Genomic DNA, 21,497 nt, shown 5'->3' on the forward strand with positions numbered 1-21,497 from the left:
TTAAGTCTCAGTTGGATGTGAAAGTTCGAGGTTTTTCATGTAAATTATTTAACTGTTGTGACATTGTTTTTAGTTTACAGAAGAGGATTAGGGCCACTGAAAAAAACAAATTAAGGTCAATTTTTTTTTTAATTATTATTCTGAGAAAAACAAAATCAGAATTCTGAGATTAAAGTCAGAATTCTGGTGGATTTTCAAAATAAAAGCTGCCTGAAACATAAAAATGTCCCTGGTAATGATATATTTGATATTACAATAAATCTCAGCCTCCACTGATATGTTTGATTCAGACTGAAAGGAGAAAACCTCAAAATGTGATGCTGCCAATTACAGCTTGACCTGATTTGGAATTTTCAAAATAAAAGCCATTGGAAATAAAGCATATTAGTGATGATTTTCGATATTTTCAAAGTGAGATGCTTTTTAAAAATCCCTGTTTCCACTGACTACTTTCAGTTCAGACTAAAAGTAGACAGAATTCTGACTTTTTTCTCAGAATTCTGACTTTTTTCTCAGAATAATAATATATATATATTTTTTAAATTGACCTTAATTTTTTTTTTCCAGTGGCCCTAATCCACTATTAATTTTACTATCATTACTGCTACTATTTATTTTATGCATCTGAATCCAATGTAGAGTTACAAATAGGCTACTTTTAACTACCTCATTGTGACTGAAGTTCTTATAGTGCTTTTTTATTCTACTGCGCCCATACTAATGGTTATACTCGTGAGTCTTGCATACGTCACGATGACATGTTTGTTTCCAGGTGGGCGAGGAGGAGGAGCCTAAAACACCTCCGGAACGTGGAGCTCTCACCAAAGCTGAAAAAGAGTTTTGAACTTTCTTTGGGGTAAAGTTGATGGAAGAAGAAGAAGAAGAAGAAGGATTTGGATTATGTAAAGTGGAATCGGAGGAGAGAAGGAAAGGATCAGGGCCGAGAGGTAAACCTCAGCCTTTAAATGATAGAATGAGAATCAGTAAAGACTCAGATTGAATGTATCAAAGTGTAAGATTGTATAACAGGAAGACTCTGACACATATTTTTAAGGAGGAAATGAAAATTTTACAGGAATGCGCGCCTCCGACCCGGACTGAAGTCTGTAGTTATAATTCATCTTTAACTAGGGGAGTATTTCAGAATGATAGCCTATAGTCAACAAGATATATCATTGCCTTAGTCTGTATGTTTAGGGTGTAATAGTAGACTGCTTTTAGTGGAATTGTTCTATTCCCTCTGCTTCCTAAATTATAAACTGTGTGTTTCCTAAAGCCTTATATTTCATTTAAGCTCTGTCTGAGCTGCAGCACTTCACCAAGTCTGGACTTGCTCTCCCAATCCAGGCAGCTTTATTATGCAGGTGTGTGCAGCCATCCCACCCGTCTTCCTGTTCCTGAATATGAGCCCCACAGGGACAGATAATAACCACCTGTAGCACCAATGGGAGGTCATGAGTAGTTGCAGGATTGTTAATAACCACTGGTGCTTTTTGTTGTATGTGCAGATGGCACAGCAAGGAGAACCTCTGTATGATTTCCCAGAGCCCACCAAGTCATCGAAGTGCAAGCAATTGGCTCATCAACGGTCCCGAGGATCTCTGAGGAGCATCAGCGTGCTGGATCGTCTCCTGCTGACTGTTCCTGTGTGGCTTCAGCTGTCGATCAATGCTGCGACTGCACTGCACATACTGCAAAGGGAGCCTACTGGGGTCAGATACTCACTGAGACACAGTTTGACCTCTTATGCACACATCTTATTCATACACATTACAGGCGACACACTGCTACAACTACAACTATCCGTCTCACCACCATCATCTCTCTCTCTCTATTAATCTCCTATATCCCTCTTTCTAACCCCAACACGGTCTCAGCAGATGTGTGTCTAACATGAGTCTGGTCCTGCTGGAGGTTTCTGCCTGTTAAAGGAAGTTTGTCCTTGCCACTGTAACTTGCTAAAAGCTGCAACGTGCTCTGCTCATGGTGGATTAAGATGAGATCAGACTGAGTCCTGTCTGTAAGATGGGACTGGATCTGATCTGGTCTTAATTAATAATTGATAATTAATAATAGTTAATAATAGAACATAGAGTATGGTCTAGACCTCCTATGTTTGTAAAAGAGTCTGAGGATAACATTTGTTGTGATTTGGCGCTATACAAATAAAGATTGATGGACTGTTCTGCAAACATGTATTCTCTGCACACTCATGCACTCCATGATTTTATGTGTCCTCTTGCAGACCTTCCTGGTGCGTAAGTCTCGGACATCCCAGAGGAATGTTCTGTGTATCCGTTTGGCGGATGACAGCGTGCCGTTCTTTGTTCAGCAGTTTGGTATCAGGGAGGAACGCGCCAGTAAAAGTAAGTGACACCAACACATATCAAGACCTTGTCTGGTTATATTAACTAGTTGTAATGTACAAAATTATTGGAACTAAGAGACTCTGCTCTGGTGACCCAAGCAAAAGGAGCTCAATCCCAATAGTTTGTACACATGTATGCATTACAGTATGGTCAACCATGTGAAGGTTAACAGATAGATGCAGAAGAAACTGTTCCTGCTTTCTCTTTGAGGCTGATTGGAACATATTTGCATCTAATTGCAGCTTTGAATGCAGGAAATCAATTAAAAGATGAGTCAGCTATGTTCCTTTTCATCACAGCATGTCTTAAACACACAGTGTTTATAGATAACATCAAGCTATCAGATTCACCGTGTCTCTAATGTGTCTCTGTTTTAAGTATGTTGATCTGCTCACACTGTGCTGAGGAGTAATATGTAACACCGTAATGTGATTACATTTAAAAATACATGCAGCCTCAATCTTTAACAGTTACAGTGAAAATCTATGTGATGATAAAAACAGTCACCAGTCAAAATGAGGGTGATGATACAAAGAGGTCAAATCCTCTAATGTTATTTCAGTAAAAGCTTATATGTAGATTGTAGCAGTCATTATGTCGCTATGTAGATCTTTTTTTAACATTAATCTGTCATAACCAACCATAATCACACCATGTCAACCTGCCACTACTGAATCATTTTTAATACTGCCTGTAATTATTACCACTGTTTAAACCATTTGTAACATTTGTATATATCTTAAATCTGTATTCTTTTGTTTATCTTTTTTTACTTTTACTTATTTAAAATATTCTTGATAGTACTTTTGTCTGGGTTGCTGCAACAACTGAATTTCCCCACAATGATCAAAAAAGTAATATCTTATCTCTTATATTAAACGTTTTGGATCATTTGTCAGAGAGTAATCACATGCAGCAAATTAAACTCCTTTAATGAAGCATTTTTAATAGTTACATTAGTTTTAACAGTGTTTCAACAACTGCTTACAATCTAATTTGGTTCTAACTACCCGTCTCTTTGCACCTTCCTCTCTGCAGCTCTGAGTCTGGAGACCTCAGCCATCAGCTTCCCGGATCTCCCAAGACTGATCTCCTTCTACTGTGTCAGCAGGTAACACTTCCTTTTCCTTGTTAGCATTCTCTTAAGCTGTCATGATATCTCCTCTATAAAAATGTTATGTGTTTCAATCTGCTAATATTGTTATTATTATGTTGTGTACCGCTCAGAGATGTCCTGCCTTTCCCTCTGGAGCTTCCTGAAGCCATCGCAAGGGCGTCATCGCACAAGGAGCTGGAGTCAATCTCTCACATGGGAGTAGGTTAGTTAACACAGTTCTATTTCCACACTGCAGGTTTTGTAATGCATGGGACTTAAAGAATCTGTTTACACAAGGCGCACACATATAAACACAGTAATTAACTCCACTCTGCGGGGAAACATAAACACCAGAACAACATACATTAAAAGTGAGTAGATGTTTATGTGTAGATTAAATGAGAAGATAGGGACATATTTAATTTAAGACTTATAATATAATCAACCATATGTGGCCATTAAAGGACTTTTTGAATAACTAGTTCTTTCCAACTGTCCGAAAGGAAACAGAAATACTAAAAATGTTGAAAAGGGGAATTATTTTTTTCCCACATGAGACAAACTAAAATATGAACTGTGCAGTTTTTTGTTGACAAAATTAGAAGGGAATATGTTTTGTATGAAAGCATGACACACTTTTAGAAGGTATCTGCAAAGTTAAAATCTTTGGTAGTGATAGTTTTTGCAGATAACATAATTATTGACACTGTCACATCTTTTGTGTACAGTATATATAATATTTATTTTTTGCAGGACATGTTGTGGTTATTGTTCAAAATCTGTTTTATTTTACAGAATTCTGGAATTCCCACCTAAATGTCCGAGGGCCTAGAGAGGCTCCAAAACCCCCAAAAGACCAGGAGAAGCAGCCAGCCCCTGCAACCCCAGCCCCTCCTTCTACTGCTCCACAAGCAAGCTCTGCAGCTCCACCTGATTCAGCTCCCCAGCCTGACTCAGATCCTCAGACCAAGACTGCACCTGAATCAGACACAAAGCCACCCGGACCTGGCTCCGCCCTGTTCCAAGAGTTTTGTCCGATCACGACCCGCAGCCCCGGAGAGCTGGATTTTGGCTCCGGCCTGGGCGCTCTCTGTTTCATCAACCCGTTGTTCCTGCAGTCCCAGAATTCTCTGTCCAGAAGGCGCATGTTCAAACGCAGCCTCAAGGTTCGGATTTCCACGGAGACGTCATCCCTGCTGTCGCCCCCGCTCGTTCCTCCTCCTCCTCCGCCTTTAATGCCCAAAACCAGAGGGAGGTGTAAAGCCCAGAAACAGGTCACACAGCCGGGTAAAGGCCCAACTCAAACTGCTCAGATGGATCCCACAGTTCAGGACAACACCGATGTGGGCTCCTCAGGTACTCTTCTCCTCCAGCCTGAGGTGGAGGAGCAGGAGGAGGAAGAAGCTGCTCTTCAGCCACCAACAGTTATGGAGCATCTCTCAGAAGACACAGACTACATGCAGCCGTCTCCTCTGATCACTTCCTCACTTATGCCCTCACTCTCACCCTATCTCTCTCCATCTGCGCCTCCTCTTTTCCCCAAAGTATCCCCCTCCATCTCTCCTCATGGCTCCCCGGGTGCTTCTCCTTGTCTCTCACCTTATCAATCCCCATCTCTCTCTCCCAAGGCTCTTTCCTCCCTCTCCCCGTACGAGTCCCCCGCTGCTTCTCCCCCCAGGTCCCGATCTCCTTCCCCTAAAGCCCCTTTCTCGCTCTCCCCCTTCACCTCTCCATCCTTTGCCCAGCTGGAGCAGGCCTATCACACACCTACATCCTCTCAGAGACCTGATCCCTCTAGAGCGGGGAGAGAGGCTGAAGAGGAGGGAGCAGGTGTGGATGGAAATAAGGAGATGAGTGAGGAACTGAACAAGAAGGGAGAAGAGGAGGATCTGGTTTTACAGATGAGTGCTGCTGCTTTAAATGAAAAAGAGAGTCAGTCTAACCCGTATGAAGATAGTACAAGCATCTCGCTGTCAGATCTTTTAGACTTCTAACAGGACTGCATCTTGTGATCTGATGAGAGGTTGTGTAGATGTTCAGTGTTGATATGTTGAAAGTATTCAGGGCTTTTAAATGGAGGTGTTTTAAGAATATGGAACATGTTTGAATTAAACACATTTTACAATGTTCTTTTTTTTTTCTTAGTTTTTATTTGGGTTAAGGCAACTTAAACAGTCATTTAGACCAGAGGTTCCCAAACTTTTCAGCCTGTGACCCCCAAAATATAGATGCCAAGGACTCGTGACCTAATGTGGCTTCATTTAGCTGGTCAGCAGAAAATGACCCTACCTATATGAGCATGTGTCTGTGTTTCCTGTGCTGTTATGAATTAATCTACTGCTACTGATGCTTTTGATAATTAACTGATCACTACCTCTAAACTTAGGAGTCATCTGACAACAAAGAAAGGCAGAAAACTCATTACATTTTCTATTTTCAAGGTTTTATTTCAAGTTTAGCTACTATTTTTGTCCATATTTTTTACCATAATGGGAAAAAATTTCTATTTTTAGATCATTTAGGAAAAAAAAACATTCTGGAAGACATCTCACAACCCCTCATTTGTGACCCCAGGGGGTCCTGACCCACACTTTGGGAACCCCTGATTTAGAGATGTTCACTGTATCTGTTGTTATGTAGTTTCATAAAATATAAAAAACATACCTTGAAAAAAATAAATTAACAAATTAGAGTAATTTAAAAATAAATATAGAAATAATAGAAGAGGGAAGGGAGATTAAAAAAATAAATAATAATAATTTTAAAAAAGAATAAAAAGGCACTTTACTTACAAAAACATCCCTCCAGTCTCACAGACTGTTATCTTTTCCATTAAATAATTTTCAGAGCACAATTTGAGTGATGGCGGCTCAGGCTTTAACCACTTAACAGTGATACATTTGACCGCTGATGTCAACAGTATTTGTGCTTTTTGCCTCTTCCTTCAACACCCTGTGGTGTTACACCCAACAATGCCACCCTCGGATCATTTTTTTCAGTTGTGTTTTTGGGCATTTTTGCCTTTAATGACAGGACAGCTGAAGAGAGACAGGAAATGTGGGGAGTAGAGAGAGGGGGAAGACATGCAGCGGATGGTTGACCGGCTGGGAGTTGAACTGGCGACCTCTGCGACGAGGACTATAGCCTCTATATGTGGGGCGCTTAGACTGCTAGGCCAGGGGCTCCCAAACTTTACCATGCCAAGGCCCCCCAAACAGCATTAGCTTCTGGGCAGGGACCGACCCCCTTTGCAAACCCACAGACAATGCTTCAAAATATGTAAAGAAAAATCCACTTTTAGAAAGTATTTTCTTACTTTTATTCACTTTCTATAATTATTACATTTGTTTAGAATAGGAAATTATTAACAAACTTGTTGTAAAAAAAATCAATAAATTAGATTCTATTTTTTTCCCTTCCCTCTAATTTTCTGAGGCCTCCCTAGCGCCCGCGGCCCCCACTTTGAAAACCCCTGCGCTAGACCACCAGCACCCCAACCCTTGGAACCTTTGGGGAAATCTTGAACACTTGTGGGGTATGTCCAGAATATGTATGGTTGACCAACTGTGCCCCACATTTCTCCACTACAGGATTCTGCTTCTTGTTAAAAAATTAAAAAATAAGCCGAACATATCAAACAGATTTTATTTGTGCAGATTCAACTCATTCCTTTCACGCAGCATTATTTTATACAGTCAGCTCATCATTGACTTCCTATTACCAAACCAAACATGTGTTACTTTGCCCTTAACCAGAGACTACACTGTAGTAGCGCTGTCAGCTGCTCACAGTGTGAAGTCGACCTGTCAAATCAGAAGAAATGTTCGTTTACAGAGAAGCTTTAAAGATGGGTCCAAAAGTTGACGTTACGAATCTGTGCATAGAGAATTTTTAGAAGTACCAGCTTAGCCATGATCAGAAAGGAGGAACTACAAAACTCATTTATGTGTCCTGTTAGGCAGCACTGGTTTGAATATTTGTAATCAGAAGAAGATCCCAAATGTAAAAGAAAAGTAAAGGATGAAATTAACCGTCAGCTCATTTATTTGTTTGATCCTGTTTTCAAAAAGCAGACTATGGCTGGAGAACTTTGGCAGATGACCGTATGGCTTGAATTGAAGTATAGATCATGAAACGTATTGGTTCTGCAGTCTTCAGACGAGCTTTGATCATCTAGCAGTTTTGTGTTACATCCATTGAGACTCATTTTGTTTCCATAAACCGTGAAATAGAAAACCTGGTTGATATTTTTGAGAGCTGCTGCAGCAGACCGTCCATCAACACCAGCAGGGGGCGTCACTCTTGCCCATTTCCAAGAGGTCAGACTCCAGCTTCTCTGCGCCGTCTTCGAAGCGTTCGGTGAAAGAGCGGATCAAACCTGCCGCGCTGCCTTCGTACTCGACCAGCTCCACGTTGTCCCCTGGAAACCACACAGAGTCAGACACACATAAATTAATCACAGCCTGGATCCACTAAAATCAATCAATCTTTATTTATAAAGCGCCAGATCACAACAAATGTTATCTGAAGACTCTTTCCAAACAGAGCAGGCCTAGACCGTACTCTATAGGCGTTTTTTGACAAGAGGGACTTTACCCCTGAACTATGTGCGTTTCAACCGGTGGACCCAGGGTCTAAATTTAGTTCATGGGTAGATAATCTCCCCCCTAAAAAGCCCCTGCTAGAGGGGTAGTACTTTTCAAAGGTCCCGGGACTTTCCGGGGCAGGGCCTGCAATGCTGAACTTGTCTGACTGGTAGATTAACCGCAGTGTTTTTATTCCGCCAGCCGTCCACAATAACATCACACACATCTGTGATTCTCTTGATTTCTCTTTCTTTCATTAGTTTTTATTTGTTCTTTTTTGTATGTGTGTGTACTTTTCAAAAGAAGAAGCTGTGATTCTCCGGGTCAACTTTTTTGCCAATTTTTTTTTTCATTTTGTTTTTTGCCAAAAAAAAAAAAAATCAAAATTTTTGATCAAAATTCAAAAAATTTTTTTTTTTTTTTTTTCTTCAAAATTCAAAATTTTCAAAAAAAAAAAATTCAAAAATTTTTTTTCAAATAAAATTTGGTCCATTTTTTTATTTCAAAAAAGTTTTTTTTTCATATTTTTTTGGTCAATTTTTTTTTTCAAATTTTCTTTTGTCAATTTTTTTGTTTTTCCAAAAAACATTCACAGTCATTGTTTTTCCAATCTGTGATTCACTTGATTTCTCTTTCTTTCATTAGTTTTTATTTGTTCTATCTTCTTTGTATGTGTGTGTACTTTTCAAAAGAAGAAGCTTTGATTCTCTTGATTTAGCAGCTTGTAACAGTAGTCTTAACAGCGCTTAACAGCGCCAGCTGAGTCTCTTCATGCTAACTGGCTGTGTGTTGCTCATAATGATACCTGCCTGTCCGTCTGCTTCTATGGTGTCATCTGTGATGAATGGCATTCCTCTGTGTTACTGCCCTCTACTGGTCTGATGGTGTAGTGCATTTACTTTTTTTTTCTCCATACGTCACTGGCCTGATTTGCACAATCTACCCGGGACTTCAGCCCGCGGTTGAAACGCAGACAACAATGGGGGCACAGGAACCTTTTAGATCAGGGTAAAGTAGTTCTGTGGGCTAAAAGACCCCGGAACTCTTGCTGTGATGATCCAGGTACTTACCGCTGACTCTGGTGTTGGCCTGGACAAACATCTTGCGAGCCTCTTTCCTCAACAGAACCGTCTCCCGGAGGCGCATGAAGTTGTGGACGCCGCTCTCATCGACAGCAGAGTAGCCGTTATACATCGCTCTGCCTCCCTCCACGTCTGCTGTAGACTTAAACACCTACGAAACAGTGGAATCAGGTCAGTGTGTGCGAGTACAGAGGTGAAAAGATAACCTTTACATATTCAGACTTCAACTTCCCAGAACCATTGACAATTCAGTTCAGTGAACGGGCTCGTCTAACAAGTCTGAACAGGTTTTAATGTTACATCATGTTATTAAAAAAAGGACGCGGTGTGTAGAAATCAGAGACAAACACCTCTCAGGAGACTGGAGTACAGTGGAGCTGACATGTATAAACAGTTGAGGTGTGTTTAGAAAAGGAATCGAATATGTTTCTAAATATGGACATGCCTGCAGTTTCTGGAGGAACCTGTGGATGGCGTTTTTGCCCACGGTGTGGATCTTGCTGCGGTCCAGTGTGATCCGAGCGTCAGGCTTGCCGTCCTTTCCTGTCACTTCCTCCAGGCCAACCAGGCCCTCCCCGGCCTCCAGCAGGACGCGCAGGATCACAAAACGAGCCTGCATGTGAGCCTGAGACACACACACACACGTGCATGTGACATACACTGTATACATTCCCTGTCACTAATATAAACACAGACAGACCTACTTTAAGCTGTGATTTAATACTGTGCAGACACTCAGACTGTCAGTGTGTAAGGAACACATCCCTCATAGTCTGTATGTTGATTTGTCTTCTAAACACTGTTCACCCGACACTTTGTTCCTCTGAAGCTCCAGATTCATTTAAAGGTAGACTTCATGTTTCCAAGTAAAGAGTGAGAGAAACAGAGAGAAGCAGATGAGGTACCTGTCTCCAGCTCTTGCTCTTAGGTGTGTAGAACTCCAGGCCCAACAGGCCGGCTCTCACCATGCTGAGCCAGTTAACGTAGACCACGTCCTCGGCATCCTCGCCGTCATGGCCGAAAATACTGGAACACAAAACAAAGGGAAACTACTTAGACGTGAACCTCCCTCTAAACTATCAGCCACCAGAAATAAAAAGGAGAAGCAAGGAACAAACAAGAAATCAAAAACACTCCATTTCAATAAGATAAGATAAGATAGATATTACTTTATTGATCCCTGTGGGGAAATTCAGTTGTTGCAGCAACCCAGACATAAGTACAACCAAGAATACTTTTAAATAAGTAAAAATAAAAATAGACAAATAAAAGAATACAGATTTGAGATATATATAAATGTTACAGATGGTTTCAATAACTGTTATTAAAGCAGTCCAAACTATGTGACTAATTATTTTTAGCCCCAGATCTCAGTGTGTTTTTTTAATCATCTATTGGCACTATTTTTTGAGAAGCACTGTTTGTTAAATGTGCAGCTGAAGTGAATCACAACTGGCAAACTTCATGCAAGCAAGCAGGCAAGCAGGACACGTCAGTGTTTTTGCACATGACCCTGAAAGCAATCTCTTCTCAGCCTCTCTCTCTCCAGTATAGTTAATCCAAATAAATTGCCTTACTAACTTAAAGTTAAAAAAGAGGTGTAAATGTTACAAACATAGTCTGAGGTTGTTGTTTTTTTTATGATCCAACCACTTATTTTTAATGCTTTTATTTCTCTTAACTTTTAGACTTATCTCAATATTTTTTATTGTCTTAACTCGTCATGTTTAATCTTTAAATGTCTTAACTATTTCCCTTTGTTGTTTATTTATATACATGTTATTGCAATTAGGTGTGCATTAGTCTCTATTTCTAAATCCATTTCTGTTTTATGTTTAGTCATTATATATTTATTTTTTATTTTTTTCAATCCCTGTAAAGCAGGGGTTCCCAAAGTGTGGGGGTCACGGGACACAAATGGGAGAACGTGAGATGAAAAATAGAAGCTAAACTTGAAATAAAACCTTGGTAATAGAAAATGTAATGAGTTTTCTGCCTTTCTTTGTTGCCAGATGACTCCTAAGTTTAGGGTTAGTGAACAGTTAATGATCAAAAGCATCAGTAGCAGCAGGTTCATTCATAACGGCACAAGGGGAACACAGACACAGGCTCATATAGGTAGGGTCATTTTCTGCAGACCAGCTAAATGAAGCCACATTAGATCACTTTGAGGAACAGTGGGGGTCGCGAGTCTTTGGCATCTCTTTTTTGGGGGTCGCGGGCTGAAAAGTTTGAGAACCCCTGCTGTAAAGCACTTTGAGTTGCATTTGCACGCCTCCTCACTCACTCCCGCTCCAGAGACCACATCACCACAGTCCTCCAGAACCTCCATTGGCTTCCCATCCCCTCAAGAATACAGTACAAGATCCTCCTCATCACCTACAAAGCCCTCCACAATCTAGCTCCCTCCTACCTCACCGACCTTCTGCAGCCATACAATCCCTCCCGCAGCCTCCGCTCCACCAACGCCAACCTCCTCACCCCTCTCACCAAACCAAAGCACCGAACCTGGGGGGACAGGGCCTTCTCTGTTGCTGCCCCCACCCTCTGGAACTCTCTCCCCCAACACCTCAGATTCTCTCCCTCACTTACCAAATTCAAATCCGGACTCAAAACACACCTATTTACAAAGGCTTTTAACCTAGAATTGATTGATTTTTTTTTTTCTTGTTTTGTTTTTATTTTTGCTGCCTTGCTTTTCTTTGCTTTTTTCTTTGCTTTTCTATTGTATAATTTTATTTTCCTGTAAAGCGCTTGGAGAATCTTTTAAAGCGCTTTTATAAATAAAATGTATTATTATTATTATTATTATTATTATTATTTGATTTGTATGAAAGCTGGTCTATAAATAAAGCTTGATTGATTGATTCAAATAGATGTGTAATGACTCAACGTTCATAGATTCAGATGTATTGTGATTCACCATGTTAAAAAATGTTCTCAGGTCCAGCTTTAACTAGATCATAAAAGAAAACAAATAACCTAACAATATTAATAATTAATTTATAATTACAAATACATGATAGACTACAAGTGAGCAACATGTTGGGATAAAGTGCAGAGGACAGTTTAGCTTTAGCTCACACTGAATCCCAAAATATTCTTCCACCTCTACACTTTTGAGGGTTTAGAAGATTTGTTGAATCGATGTGAGTAAAAAGGTCAATCTTGACGTACCTGAGCACCTGCTTCTTGAGACACAGGTAGAGTCCAACACACTCAGCGCGACATTCTTCATAAGAGGAAGCGATCGTGGAGAATTTGCTGTCCCATGACTCGCTGCCCTGATACCAACTAGACACCTAAAAAAGATCCACAGACACCTCTGGTAAGTTTAGGAGAGGGAGTGTAAAGTTAAGAAGAAGTGTAAACACAAACAGCTCACCATCTCTCCGGTCTCTGGGTTGGTCACCTTACTCTGGTCAAAGTTAAACTTTCCCTTGTCATCCTGTGAAGAAAAAAAAGGAGCATAAAAAAAAAACACAATCACTGGATATGAACTGTTCAAATATGTGACAAAGGGCAGCATGTCTTATCAGAATGACTGCACACATTTTAAAAGCTATGTTGGGCAATTAACATTCATGTGACCACAAATAATGAAGGGAAATGATCTAATACTCAGTATGTGTGACTCACCTGGACAAACAGTTTGCCACTTCCATGTCCCAACAGCTCGTGAAGTCCAACCTGGACCTCGAATGAAGGTCCTTTCCACTTGATGAACATATCCTAGAGTAACGGATACACACACACACACACAAACACACAGAGGTAGGAGTTATGGTCATATGTGTGTGTAGGATAAAAGCTGGCGTGTCAGGGCGCTGTATGTTACCTTGTCCTCCTCCTCCAGGAAGGTGAGTTTCTCTTTCTGTGTAGCGTAGGCCACGGCGAGCACGTTACCCAACGACACGTTCTTGAAGCCCTCGGACTGTCTGATGTCATCGTCTGCACACAAATAGTTTCCAAGTGAGACAAACAGAAAGGCTTTCTGGACCAGAACCATCAGAAATGTGCTGTTTTAAAAAAAGAGTCTACATCTAAACATACGCACAGTTGGGGATGTTGATGCCTGCGGGTATTCCGCTGCCGGCGAAGGTGAGAACATCCAGTGAGGTGAAGTCGGGTTTCAGGAAAGTGTCCTTCTCGTACTCTCTGGGCCAAGGCAGCTCGGGCAGCAGGACTTCAGCTGAGCTCACCAGTTTGGCAAAGCGCTCACTCATTGCCTTGTTTACGACCGCAACGAAACCTAGGAGTGGCGTCACGACACAGGAGACAGGAAGTTAGTCGACAAGGAGACCAAAGAGTAATTTCACACCTAAGCTCCTTAATTTGACGGTAAGGGTTAACCCTGGATCTGAGCCTAGAATGATGCTAGATTACCAACAAGTTTTATTTCGTCATTCTAAGTAATGAAGAACATCTGTTACACGTGTCCCACTAACAATGATGTAATTACTACTGAATTACGAACTGTTTCTAAGAGTTTCAACAGCTTTTATCACCATTTTAACTACTGTAATCACAATTCCTCAAAATAATGTTTAACCCTAAACCGGAGCAATAAAACCAGGAGACCTGAATAAGGTCTGGAGAGGCCTGTTGGCTCACACACTGCATACCAACATATATATAAAAGAAATCTACCTTCAAACTCTCCTCTGGAGCCAAAGGGGTCTCTGTAGCTCTCTATGAAGCCTATGTAACTGAGGAGGGTCAGAGAGGAGAGGAGAGGGGGTGAAGGAGTTAGGAGGAGAAAGAACAAAGACAACGAGACAATTTCAAAACCAGTGCAAGGGTCAGAATGAACTTCATGAGGAAGTGAGCTATAAAAAGTAATCTGATTCAGATAGATCCACGAGGAAGTGAAGGTATCTGTGAGCAGCGGGTTGTATTACTTTGATTTGACTGTATCCAGTGTGCTCACCTCTCCACGATGGGTCCTTTGTCTTTGATCCAGTAGCGTGAGCCCTCTTTATGGGCCTCAACTGAGCCAAGGGTAAAGCTGCGGCAGTACTCCTCGAGCATCTTTCTCTGGTTCTCGTTGGCAGCGTACGCCTGAGTGAAGAATTTGGAAACAGAGCAGGAGTTTCATAAGTGGAAGTTTGGCAGCAGCTCCTCTTATCATTGTTTAGCTGAAGGCAAAGTCTTTTTTACATTCACCGTAAAAAAAACAACATTTTTAGGCTCCTCTTTCACAATGGTAGTCTCACTGACAAATATCAACTTCAACAATCACAGCTGACAGATTTAACTAATGTGAATTGATGAATAAATCCTATCTGTAGCTCTTACCTGTGCTTTCTGGAGATTATAGCAGACTTTCTCCATGAGAGGAGCATAGTCTCCTCTCTTAACAGTGAACTCTTTGTCTTCAAAGTTAAAGCTGCCACAGCATGTCTCACATTCCCCATCCACAGCACAGTCTGTAATGCAGAGAACATGTTTACGCTTTGATCTCAGCATGCGCTGCATCATTAACGACATTAGCTGCACCACCAGATCTATTTATATGCATTTCATGGTAATCAAATCTTAAGTGTTGACAAGCTCTAATGTCATACATATTAAGCAGGCATAGCATATGATGTGGAGTCTACATATAATGTGATGGACATGGTGATGGTTCGGACTGTAATCTGACCTTTCTGCACAGCTGAAGCCAGGCGAACCTCATAGCAGGCTTTGCCTCCGTTTTCCCTCTTGAAGAGTCGAGTGTTGTAAGCCGACAGTTTCTGGAGACAAACCACAAAAACACAACTCAGAATGAGAGAGATTAAACAAGCATGGAAAGGAAACAAGAGGAGGAGCCTGCGAAACAGAAGGTGGAAGTGAAAGGGGACTGAGGAGGCGGATGAGGTGTGATTTCAGCTTACTTTTGAGTCTAGAAACTTCTGAGCCAGCTCAGCATCCTCAAGACCGCAGTTTCCTGAGAAGTAGGTGGTGATTCCCTGGAGAAAACACAAACAAATATATGTTACATGGACCGTTCATTTCTTTAATGGGGTCACAGGTACCTCTTTTCCATCAATGTGAACCGGGTTGTATTTCCAGGTTGGTGCTCGCTCTGGTTCAGAGCTGGTAGTACAGCACCCGTTTGTTTTTCCACCGGCTCGAGCCCGTGGAAGAGGCACATCATGACGGCAGATTTACGTGACCGCTTTTCCCAGCAGCGCTAGCGCAAACTTTCCCTCCCAAAGTTTCCCTGGCGGACAACGGTAACTTGTCTCCTCGGCCGACCGCTGCTTTGTCTTGGAATCCATTAGTCTGTTTTATTTTTTCGCTGCAGGACAATGGTGGAAACACGTTTGGTTTGTGTTTTGGATAACGGCAACCCCGCCCCCTCGCCCCTGGCGTAAGTGGTTTGCGGTTCTAGACCAGCAAGGAGTTGGAGACGCTCTGGAACTGGTTTTTGGTGGGTTCACTCGCAGTTGAAACATGAAAAACCGGTTCTCAATTGAGCGTCGGCTCCGAACCGGTCCTGAAACTGCCTCGGTCGAAAAGGGGTAAATGATACATCACTTGTAAAGCCAATCATCAAATAAACTCTTCAATGTAAGAAGGAGTTAAAGACAACTTCTCCCAGCTGTAAAACAGGACGCACTCAGAGTTAAGTGCACACAGAATTAACTGTCAAATCCATCCAGTTAGGACGCCACGATGCATCTTACATTCAGCATTAAAAGTTTAGGTCACAGCTGGTCTAAACTCTGAATGAAATGATACAAGGTCCCACCTTGTCACCCAGCCCCAGCTGCTTCTGTCGCTCTTCCAGGGAGTAGAGGAGACACGAACAGCTGTCCCACAGAGCCCCCATCTCACTGGGCTGGTCCTTAAACGCCTGGCTGGCCCTCACCAGAGCTTCCAGTTTGTCCTGAGTGGAAAAATCCCAGATGTAGACAGCTTGAGCACCACATTTTACATCTATCAACTGTGCTGTTGGTTTGTCTTCATACTGTATAAGACAAGTAGTATTCCTTGCACAAGAAGCCTTCTTACCTTGGGAAGATTTGGGATAAACTTTGTGTCCCCGAAGGACTTGTAGTTTCCCATGTTGGCGTACAGACCTGCTGCATACACCAAGAAGGCCTAAACATCACACACAAGAAACAGCATAAGGAAACATCTTTACATTTGTTTTGTGAATGTAAGACTGTGTCAAAAAATAAACCAGCAGGATAGCAAATATGTAAGAACCTGATACTCCTCAGAGCTGAGTCCAGCTGCTGTGGCAACCTGTTCCAGCTGTGCAGGAGTCTGCTTCCTGAAGAGTTTCTGCAGCAAGACGAAGATGTCTGCAGACTCCGGGGAGGTCTGCAGCAGCACGGCCAGACCACCATACCTAATGCAGCAAACATTCATAGGATCAGCAGAGTTACACTTCTACAATCAACTTAAGTGTGTATTTAAGATCCTCGACTTACCATGCAGCACGTGAAATGTAGTGGGAGTACATCTTCTCCTTAGGTGAAAGCAAGCGGAAGGCCTCGCCGCAATCCAGAGCGGAGATGCCGATGTCATTGGGCAGGTAGTACTGGGAGTCTACCATCTTGAGTCTGAGGTTTAACACTGACGAGGAGGAACTGTCGGGATAAAGAGAGAGAGAGGGAACAGTTTAATATGATGTGTTGATGGGATGAGAATAACAATCTAAATGTATTTGGGAGTCAGAATCAGGAGAGGCGATCTCTGACGACGTTTGGGAGGAGGTTTTGCGGAGGGTTCGCGGCTCATCCATTTGTGCCAAACACAAGTTTGATTCAATGCAGGATTCTACACCGAGCTCACCATACCAAAGCTCGTCTGGCAAAAATGTTTGAAACAGTGTCTCCTTTATGTGATCGACGTCAACAAGCGTCACAAATTACACACACATGTTCTGTAGCTGCCCCTCATTAGAGGTGTTCTGGTCTGAGGAGTTCAGCACATTGTCTGAGGTTACTGAGAAAAGACTGTTTTGTTTGGTGTGTCTCCCCCATAGACTGTGTAATAAATGGACGTAGTATCCATGACGTCACCCACCTGTTTTGAAGCCGATCGTTGGCGGGAACCATATTGGAAATGCTGAAGTCAACATAACTTCTATCGAGCTAGTGTGAGGAACAGAGGCGGGCATTGAGCCTCCTCGCTAACAGCTACAGTGTTCCCACTTGTCAATCAAGTCAGCCTCGACCTTATTCAGGCAAAACTTGGAAGATTAACATCTTCAAAATGACGAGTTATGAAAAAATTCACCCCCCGTACAGTGTGTGCCGATCGAGGGAGGAGCTATCTAGACAAAAACATTTTATGAACCAGGCTGTAAACATGTTTATTTCTGCTGTAAAGCGTGAGTATTAGAGATGGGCATTTCAAGCCAAAATACTATTCACCAGCAGGACAAGGTGCAGCTAGTCGCGGGCACTGACAGCGTCTGTCTCGATCTGTACGCCGGTGTTTCTGTGAAGCAGCAGCGTCCCTAATTTAAAGAGATTGACCTTATTTGTTTTAATATGTAATACTTTCATTTGGGAGTTGTTCACCTTCCATTTCTCTAGAATTGTTCTGAAATTTTCCAACTAGGTATTTTTGTACAGTGATTTTAGTGTGCAGTGGTTTTGTTTCAGTTACAATCAACCTTAAAAATGAAAAAGGATGACTTTGTTTACAAATAAATAAAAGAGAAAAAATATATATAGCAACTGTCCATATGTGAGAATTGAAATAAAATAAAATAATGGTTATTTAAATTTTGAGTTCAATCCAGTTTTCTTGAAAATCATGAGTGAATCCTATCATGGGTTGAGTGTATCCTTACATCCCTAGAAAATGTAACAACTTTTAACTTTGTAAATGATTGTTTTTCTGTGTGAAAATCAACAGACAAAAAATAAATATTAGCACTCATAAGGCTGACTTTTTCCATATTGTGAGCTCTGGGAAGTATTTGCACACCTGTCTTATCTTTAGGTAAATACGGCAGCTTCATACTGTGCAGAAAAAGGCTTAATTGAGTTGTAAAGTACTGTTGGTATAACACTTACATTCATAACTATAAGATAAGAGATACGATAAGATAGTCCTTCTAGAAATTCCAGTGTCACAGCAGCAAAGTAGAAAAAATAAATAAAGAAAACAAGAGCCTATAAAGTATCAATTATTAAAAAGTTATTAGCAATTAAAATTAAAGAGGTAAAAAATAAGCATATATTACACACACGTGTATATATTATTGGTTATATAGTATGAGTATACTCTGAATCTAACAATAGCAGCTGATGTTAGTATATGGATTTGTGAATGGTATAAATATGTTATAATAGGTTTAACATATTGTATCACTAAATAAGTGAAGTAATAAGAGACTAAGTTAATATTCCAGTTATTAATATTGAATATATAATGTCTGTTCTTACACTTTGACCCTTAATGGATGACAATGGCTCAGATTCAAGAATCAAGCTTTGTTTCGCTTTCCATTACTGAACACTAAACCAGGGCAGCGCCTCATTACGAGTCCAAGGAGAGGAGATTTCTACACTTCATTAAGACAACAACCTAACAGAGCAATGTTCAACCTTTTCTCCTCTTGTCTCAGTAAATTATGAAAACACAAGCTAACTTATAACTGTTAGCTACTAGCCTGCATGCTAACCAACGGCTGCTGAGTGATTAAAGCATCTTCACACACAGCTATAATCGCGTTAGCAGCACATTCAGCCTCAAATACACAATATTTATTATTTATTCAATAGAATACGCTTCAATACACGTACTGGAGAACCGAATTAAACAACTTGTTACCTTAATTTCTTTCACTGCGCCGGCGAACGTCAAACTGCAGTCTCACGCTGTACACTTCCTGTATTCATTCAACGTAAGCCCCGCCCCTTGACCAATTAGAATGCGCACATTGTGATTGATGTGAAAAACAACCAATCATAAAGTAGCAGCACAGGACACATCAAGCGCTTCGTGTCATTATCTTGGGACTAAGATTAAGCTTGAAATACACGATCTTCGGACAGTCTGCATCCCGGACACGTGACCCCAACACCTAATAAATCATATTAATAGACAGATAAGAAGGCAGTGATTCATAATTATCAAGGTTACCTCATGGCACGAGCGCAAGACGAGGTGGCCGAGTGGTTAAGGCGATGGACTGCTAATCCATTGTGCTCTGCACGCGTGGGTTCGAATCCCATCCTCGTCGGATATCTTTTCCACGATCGAAGACATCCCAACAATATACGATTCTGGCACACGTTCAGCAGCATTACCGCTTGGACCGGTGACAGGCAGGTAACAAGATGGCCCCACTCGCAGAGAGTTGTTTTCTTTCCCTCTTGTAGCTCCTCCCCCTTGACCTTCCCCTGACTTACTTACCCCGACCCTTGTTGGAAATGAATAAGCCTATGTTTTAGGAATATCACTATTATATCTACATGCATCCTTTAGGTCAGATAATAGGAAACAACAAAATTAATTACCAGAGTTATGCAGATGACACATACATTTACATCACCATATCACCAGGGGATTATAGTCCCATACAAATGCTGAGTAGATGCATCAAACAAATCAATGACTGCATGTGCCAGAATTTCCTTCAGTTAAACAAAGAAAAAACTGAAATGACTGTGTTGGAGCTAGTTGTTTATTTTTTGTATTTAGTTGTTTAACACTGGAGATGAGAGGATTGAAATAGTTAGTGAGTTTAAATATCTTGGTGTAGTCCTAGATTCAAACCTTAACATGAAGAAACATGTTAGGAAAATGATAAAAACCATCAAATATAATTTGACAAACTTTAGACTGATAAGAAGCTGTCTTTCAGTGGATGCAGCCAAGACTTTTTATGCATGCTATGATCCTTTCCCACATGTCATATTGTATCACATGCTGGGGTCAGGCTGGGGAGACGGTCATTAAACCACTTCACTCTCTGTATAAACAAACCTTAAAAATATTGGACAAAAAAACAATGCAATACCACCACTGTAGGATACTGGAGAAACATCATCTTTTGAGCTTTGAGAATTTTAAATTGTATTCAAATGTGTGTCTTGTGTATAAGATTTTAAATGGCTTGGCCCCGCCTCCGCTGCGTCAATTTATCAACTTTCGGTCAGTGGACTCCGTTAAATCAACAAGAATCTCTTCGTTCAGAAATTGCAATGTGCCCTTTCGCCGTACTGCCTTTGGGCAGTCAGCTTTTTCTGTGAAAGCCACAACTGAGTGGAACATCTTACCGGAGGACATTAAGAACAGTGAATCTCTCAGCAGCTTCAAAACCAAACTGAAAAGTCTGCTAAAGGACACTCAACACTGCAACCACTGATTTGATACTTTTAACTTGATATACATACTGTTTGTTTGTTTGTTTGATTGTGTGTGTGTGTGTGTGTGTGTGTGTGTGTGTGTGTGTGTGTGTGCGTGCGTGTGCGCGTGCGCTTGTGTGTGTGCAAGCAAGTGTTTTTACAATGTGATGTTTTAATGGTGACCTGCCAAGGGACTGCAGATGTAAATTAGCTTTAAGCTAACTCTGGTACAATGCATCAGATGGTGACATTTATGTTAAATATTGTACATGGTCCCTTTACAAATAAATTGAATAAATAAATAAATAAATTTAGTTTGGAATTAATAAGTAGTATTAGTTGTTAGATTTATCTTAACTTTTATTTTTACAACTCATTTAAGTTACATTTTGGGGTTATATTCTTTGCTAGTCATTTGTTTAGTATATTTAGATTTTTTGTATATTTAGTATTTCTTTTGTTTGTTTTTGTTTCTTTGGTAATTAGGAACTGTGGGCACCTGTGGTTATTTAGGTAGGTACATGGCAGAAGGCCGGCATGCACCAGGGTGGGCCTATGGTTTTTTTTACCAGCGCAAGAGAGGCAGCAGGAGCTGTGATTTTCTTTGTTCCTTTTGTTTGCTTGCTTGCCATCAACATAAACCATTGGAAACCGCTGAACTTTTGCATGGACATTAGACTTCTTTTGCCTGCATACATCACATCCCCACGGTGCATCAGTGACCCTTTGATTAAGTTTAGTTAAAGTTTGAGTTTGATACTTTAATTATTCTTTGAGTTTTTTATGACAAATGGCCACTACAGATTGTCTTTGGAGCCAAGGAAGAAAGGCTAAAGGTTACTGCTCAGCTCCAATCTGATACCATGAAATGTTCAAACCAAGTCAGACACCTTGGTGTAGTCATAGACTCAGACCTTAACTTCAGCAGCCACATTAAGACAATTACAAAGTCAGCCTACTATCACCTTAAGAATATATCAAGGATTAAAGGACTCATGTCTCAGCAGGATGCAGAGAAACTGGTCCATGCATTTATCTTTAGCAGACTAGACTACTGT

General features: G+C 41.0%; 2 protein-coding genes and 1 non-coding gene across 4 annotated transcripts; 2 read left to right on the forward strand and 1 right to left on the reverse strand.

The window, feature by feature from the left end:
• Positions 1 to 741: 741 nt before the first annotated feature.
• LOC117812722 (ras and Rab interactor 1-like) lies at positions 742 to 5,594 on the forward strand. Of its 2 annotated transcripts, XM_034683632.1 has the most exons (7): positions 742 to 947; positions 1,295 to 1,364; positions 1,509 to 1,712; positions 2,246 to 2,366; positions 3,408 to 3,480; positions 3,597 to 3,688; positions 4,261 to 5,594. In XM_034683632.1, exons 2-7 carry the CDS (start codon positions 1,359 to 1,361, stop codon positions 5,457 to 5,459), a joined length of 1,695 nt encoding a protein of 564 aa, XP_034539523.1. In that variant the 5' UTR covers positions 742 to 947; positions 1,295 to 1,358; the 3' UTR covers positions 5,460 to 5,594. The 2 variants fall into 2 exon arrangements, with proteins under 2 accessions (XP_034539523.1, XP_034539524.1); XM_034683633.1 differs by lacking the exon at positions 1,295 to 1,364 and having other exon boundaries at positions 743 to 947.
• Positions 5,595 to 7,094: 1,500 nt separating this feature from the next.
• On the reverse strand, positions 7,095 to 19,034 carry dpp3 (dipeptidyl-peptidase 3). Its single transcript, XM_034683831.1, has 19 exons — positions 18,920 to 19,034; positions 16,561 to 16,719; positions 16,334 to 16,478; positions 16,136 to 16,225; positions 15,873 to 16,010; positions 15,013 to 15,087; positions 14,781 to 14,871; positions 14,432 to 14,562; positions 14,064 to 14,194; positions 13,784 to 13,842; positions 13,191 to 13,385; positions 12,972 to 13,084; positions 12,773 to 12,865; positions 12,519 to 12,581; positions 12,311 to 12,435; positions 10,039 to 10,159; positions 9,579 to 9,758; positions 9,122 to 9,284; positions 7,095 to 7,885 (listed from the first exon to the last, which is right to left on the reverse strand). The coding sequence occupies exons 2-19, from the start codon at positions 16,683 to 16,685 to the stop codon at positions 7,743 to 7,745; spliced, it is 2,181 nt and encodes a 726-aa protein (XP_034539722.1). The 5' UTR covers positions 16,686 to 16,719; positions 18,920 to 19,034; the 3' UTR covers positions 7,095 to 7,742.
• Positions 19,035 to 19,249: 215 nt separating this feature from the next.
• trnas-gcu lies at positions 19,250 to 19,331 on the forward strand. Its single transcript has one exon. It is a non-coding gene; the product is annotated as a tRNA-Ser (tRNA).
• Positions 19,332 to 21,497: the final 2,166 nt, after the last annotated feature.

Source organism: Notolabrus celidotus, chromosome 5 (assembly GCF_009762535.1).
Source record: "Notolabrus celidotus isolate fNotCel1 chromosome 5, fNotCel1.pri, whole genome shotgun sequence".
Taxonomy (NCBI): domain Eukaryota; kingdom Metazoa; phylum Chordata; class Actinopteri; order Labriformes; family Labridae; genus Notolabrus; species Notolabrus celidotus.